At 53.4% G+C, this 1,842-nt stretch overlaps 1 protein-coding gene across 1 annotated transcript in view; it reads right to left on the reverse strand.

Moving 5' to 3' along the window:
* Positions 1-1,842, reverse strand: part of OBP2B (odorant binding protein 2B) — a 19,922-nt gene that overhangs the window by 17,718 nt on the left and 362 nt on the right. Inside the window, exon 2 of the mRNA XM_010856937.1 lies at positions 1,782-1,840. Within this exon, the coding sequence (XP_010855239.1) occupies positions 1,782-1,840 (59 nt within the window). The remainder of the gene's footprint in view (positions 1-1,781; positions 1,841-1,842) is intronic.

The raw sequence follows: 1,842 nt of genomic DNA on the forward strand, positions 1-1,842 counted from the left end.
GACTCTTAAATCCGTCTCTGAATAAAGACCTTTGCAGGATCAGCTGAGTTTAATGGGCTCTCAATGCACCTTCCACGGGTTTTCTCTTCCCCTTCACAAGTTTATGTCTCTTTGTCCTTCTGTCTGATGGATGCAGTCCAGGGACACCAAGGGGCCAGTTCTGCCTCAGGCTTCTGTGCAGGAGTCACGGTAGTTAACTTGTTCTGTAGCCTTTGGGCTTTCAGCGTTCTGACCGCAAATACCAGGTGGGACTTCAGCGAACTTAAGCAGAAGCGGTTCAGGAGGAGGACCCTGCAGCTCATACAACTAGCAGGAACCTGGGCGATCAGACCAGAGGGTGAGCGGGATCCAAGGGGCAGAAGTCACAGGACACCCAGCCCAGAAAGAGCCAGGTCAACAGCGTGTCCTGGGCCACAGACGTCACTGGTTAAGGCGTGCACTCTGTTAGTTTCCTGACAGCACCCGACTTTGCACACTGGGCCTCCACACTGTGAGAGCATAACTGTGTGTTATTTTGTGTGTGTGCACACACATAGGCACACACATAGACTCACACACATAGACACACACACACACATAGATGCACACACACATAGACAAACACACACATACATAGACAGACACACACACACACATAGATACACACAGACACACACACAGAGAGACTCACACACACACATACATAAATACAGACACACACACATACATAGACACACACACACAGACTCACACACACACACACTCACACACACACACATACACACACACACACACACAGACGAGGCCACTCTCCTGCCCACAGTGAGCTTGTCATCTCAAGCTGAATGGTGGGTGCTGTTCAGTCTCCAAGTTGTGTCTCTGTGACCCCATGGACTACAGCATGCCAGGCCTCCCTGTCCCTCACCATCTACTGGAGTTTGTCCAAATTCATGTCCATTGAATCAATCAGTAATGCCATCCAACCACCTCATCCCTTCTGTCGTCCTCTTCTCCCATCTTCAATCTTTCCCAGTATCAGGGTCTTTTCCAATGTGTCGGTTCTTCACATTGGCTGGCTAAAGTATTGGAGCTTCAGCATCATTCTTTCCGATAAATATTCAGGGTTGATTTCCTTTAGGATTGACTGGTTTGATCTCCTTGCTGTCCAAGGGACTCTCAAGTGTCTTCTCCAGCACTGCAGTTTGAAGGCATCAGTTCTTTGGTGTTCAGCCTTCTTTATGGTCCAACTCTCACACCCATACATGACTGGAAAAACCATAGCTTTGGCTATACGGACCTTTGTCAGGAAAGTGATGTCTCTGCTTTTTAATATGCTGTCTAGGTTTGTCATAGTTTTTCTTCCAAGGCTGGATTACCCACTGAAAAGCCCACCCGGTGACTTGAAAACTTGAGTCCTGCGAGGCCTGGACCAGCTCCTCTCAGAGACCACCCCCACCCCGGCCTTTCCTGAGCCCTGCCCCTCGTGAGTGGACACCCAGACGCCCTCCTGAAGGGGCTGACGTGCTCCACTCACACCATCTGCCCGCAGACCAGCGCACCGGCTCCTCCTCGGGCTCCGGGCAGAGCCCGTCTGCTCTCCTTCCCGGCTCTAGAGCCGCCAGCCCCACGGCCCGTGGCCTCTCCGTCCACCTTCAGACCCCGCAGCACCCCATGGAGCCCCCGGGCTGGATCCTCTGACTCGGCCCACCCCCACGTCCTCCCTGCCCAGCCCCTCCCACCCCCTCCCCATATCAGGGGTGATGGCACTGGGCCCAGGATCACCAGGATCATCTCCGTCTCACACTGAGCTGCTCGGCCCCCTGGTCCAGCCGCACCTTCAGGTCTTCGCCACAAGCCCCACCT

Source organism: Bison bison, unplaced genomic scaffold (genome assembly GCF_000754665.1).
Source record: "Bison bison bison isolate TAMUID 2011002044 unplaced genomic scaffold, Bison_UMD1.0 scf7180017864375, whole genome shotgun sequence".
NCBI lineage: Eukaryota > Metazoa > Chordata > Mammalia > Artiodactyla > Bovidae > Bison > Bison bison.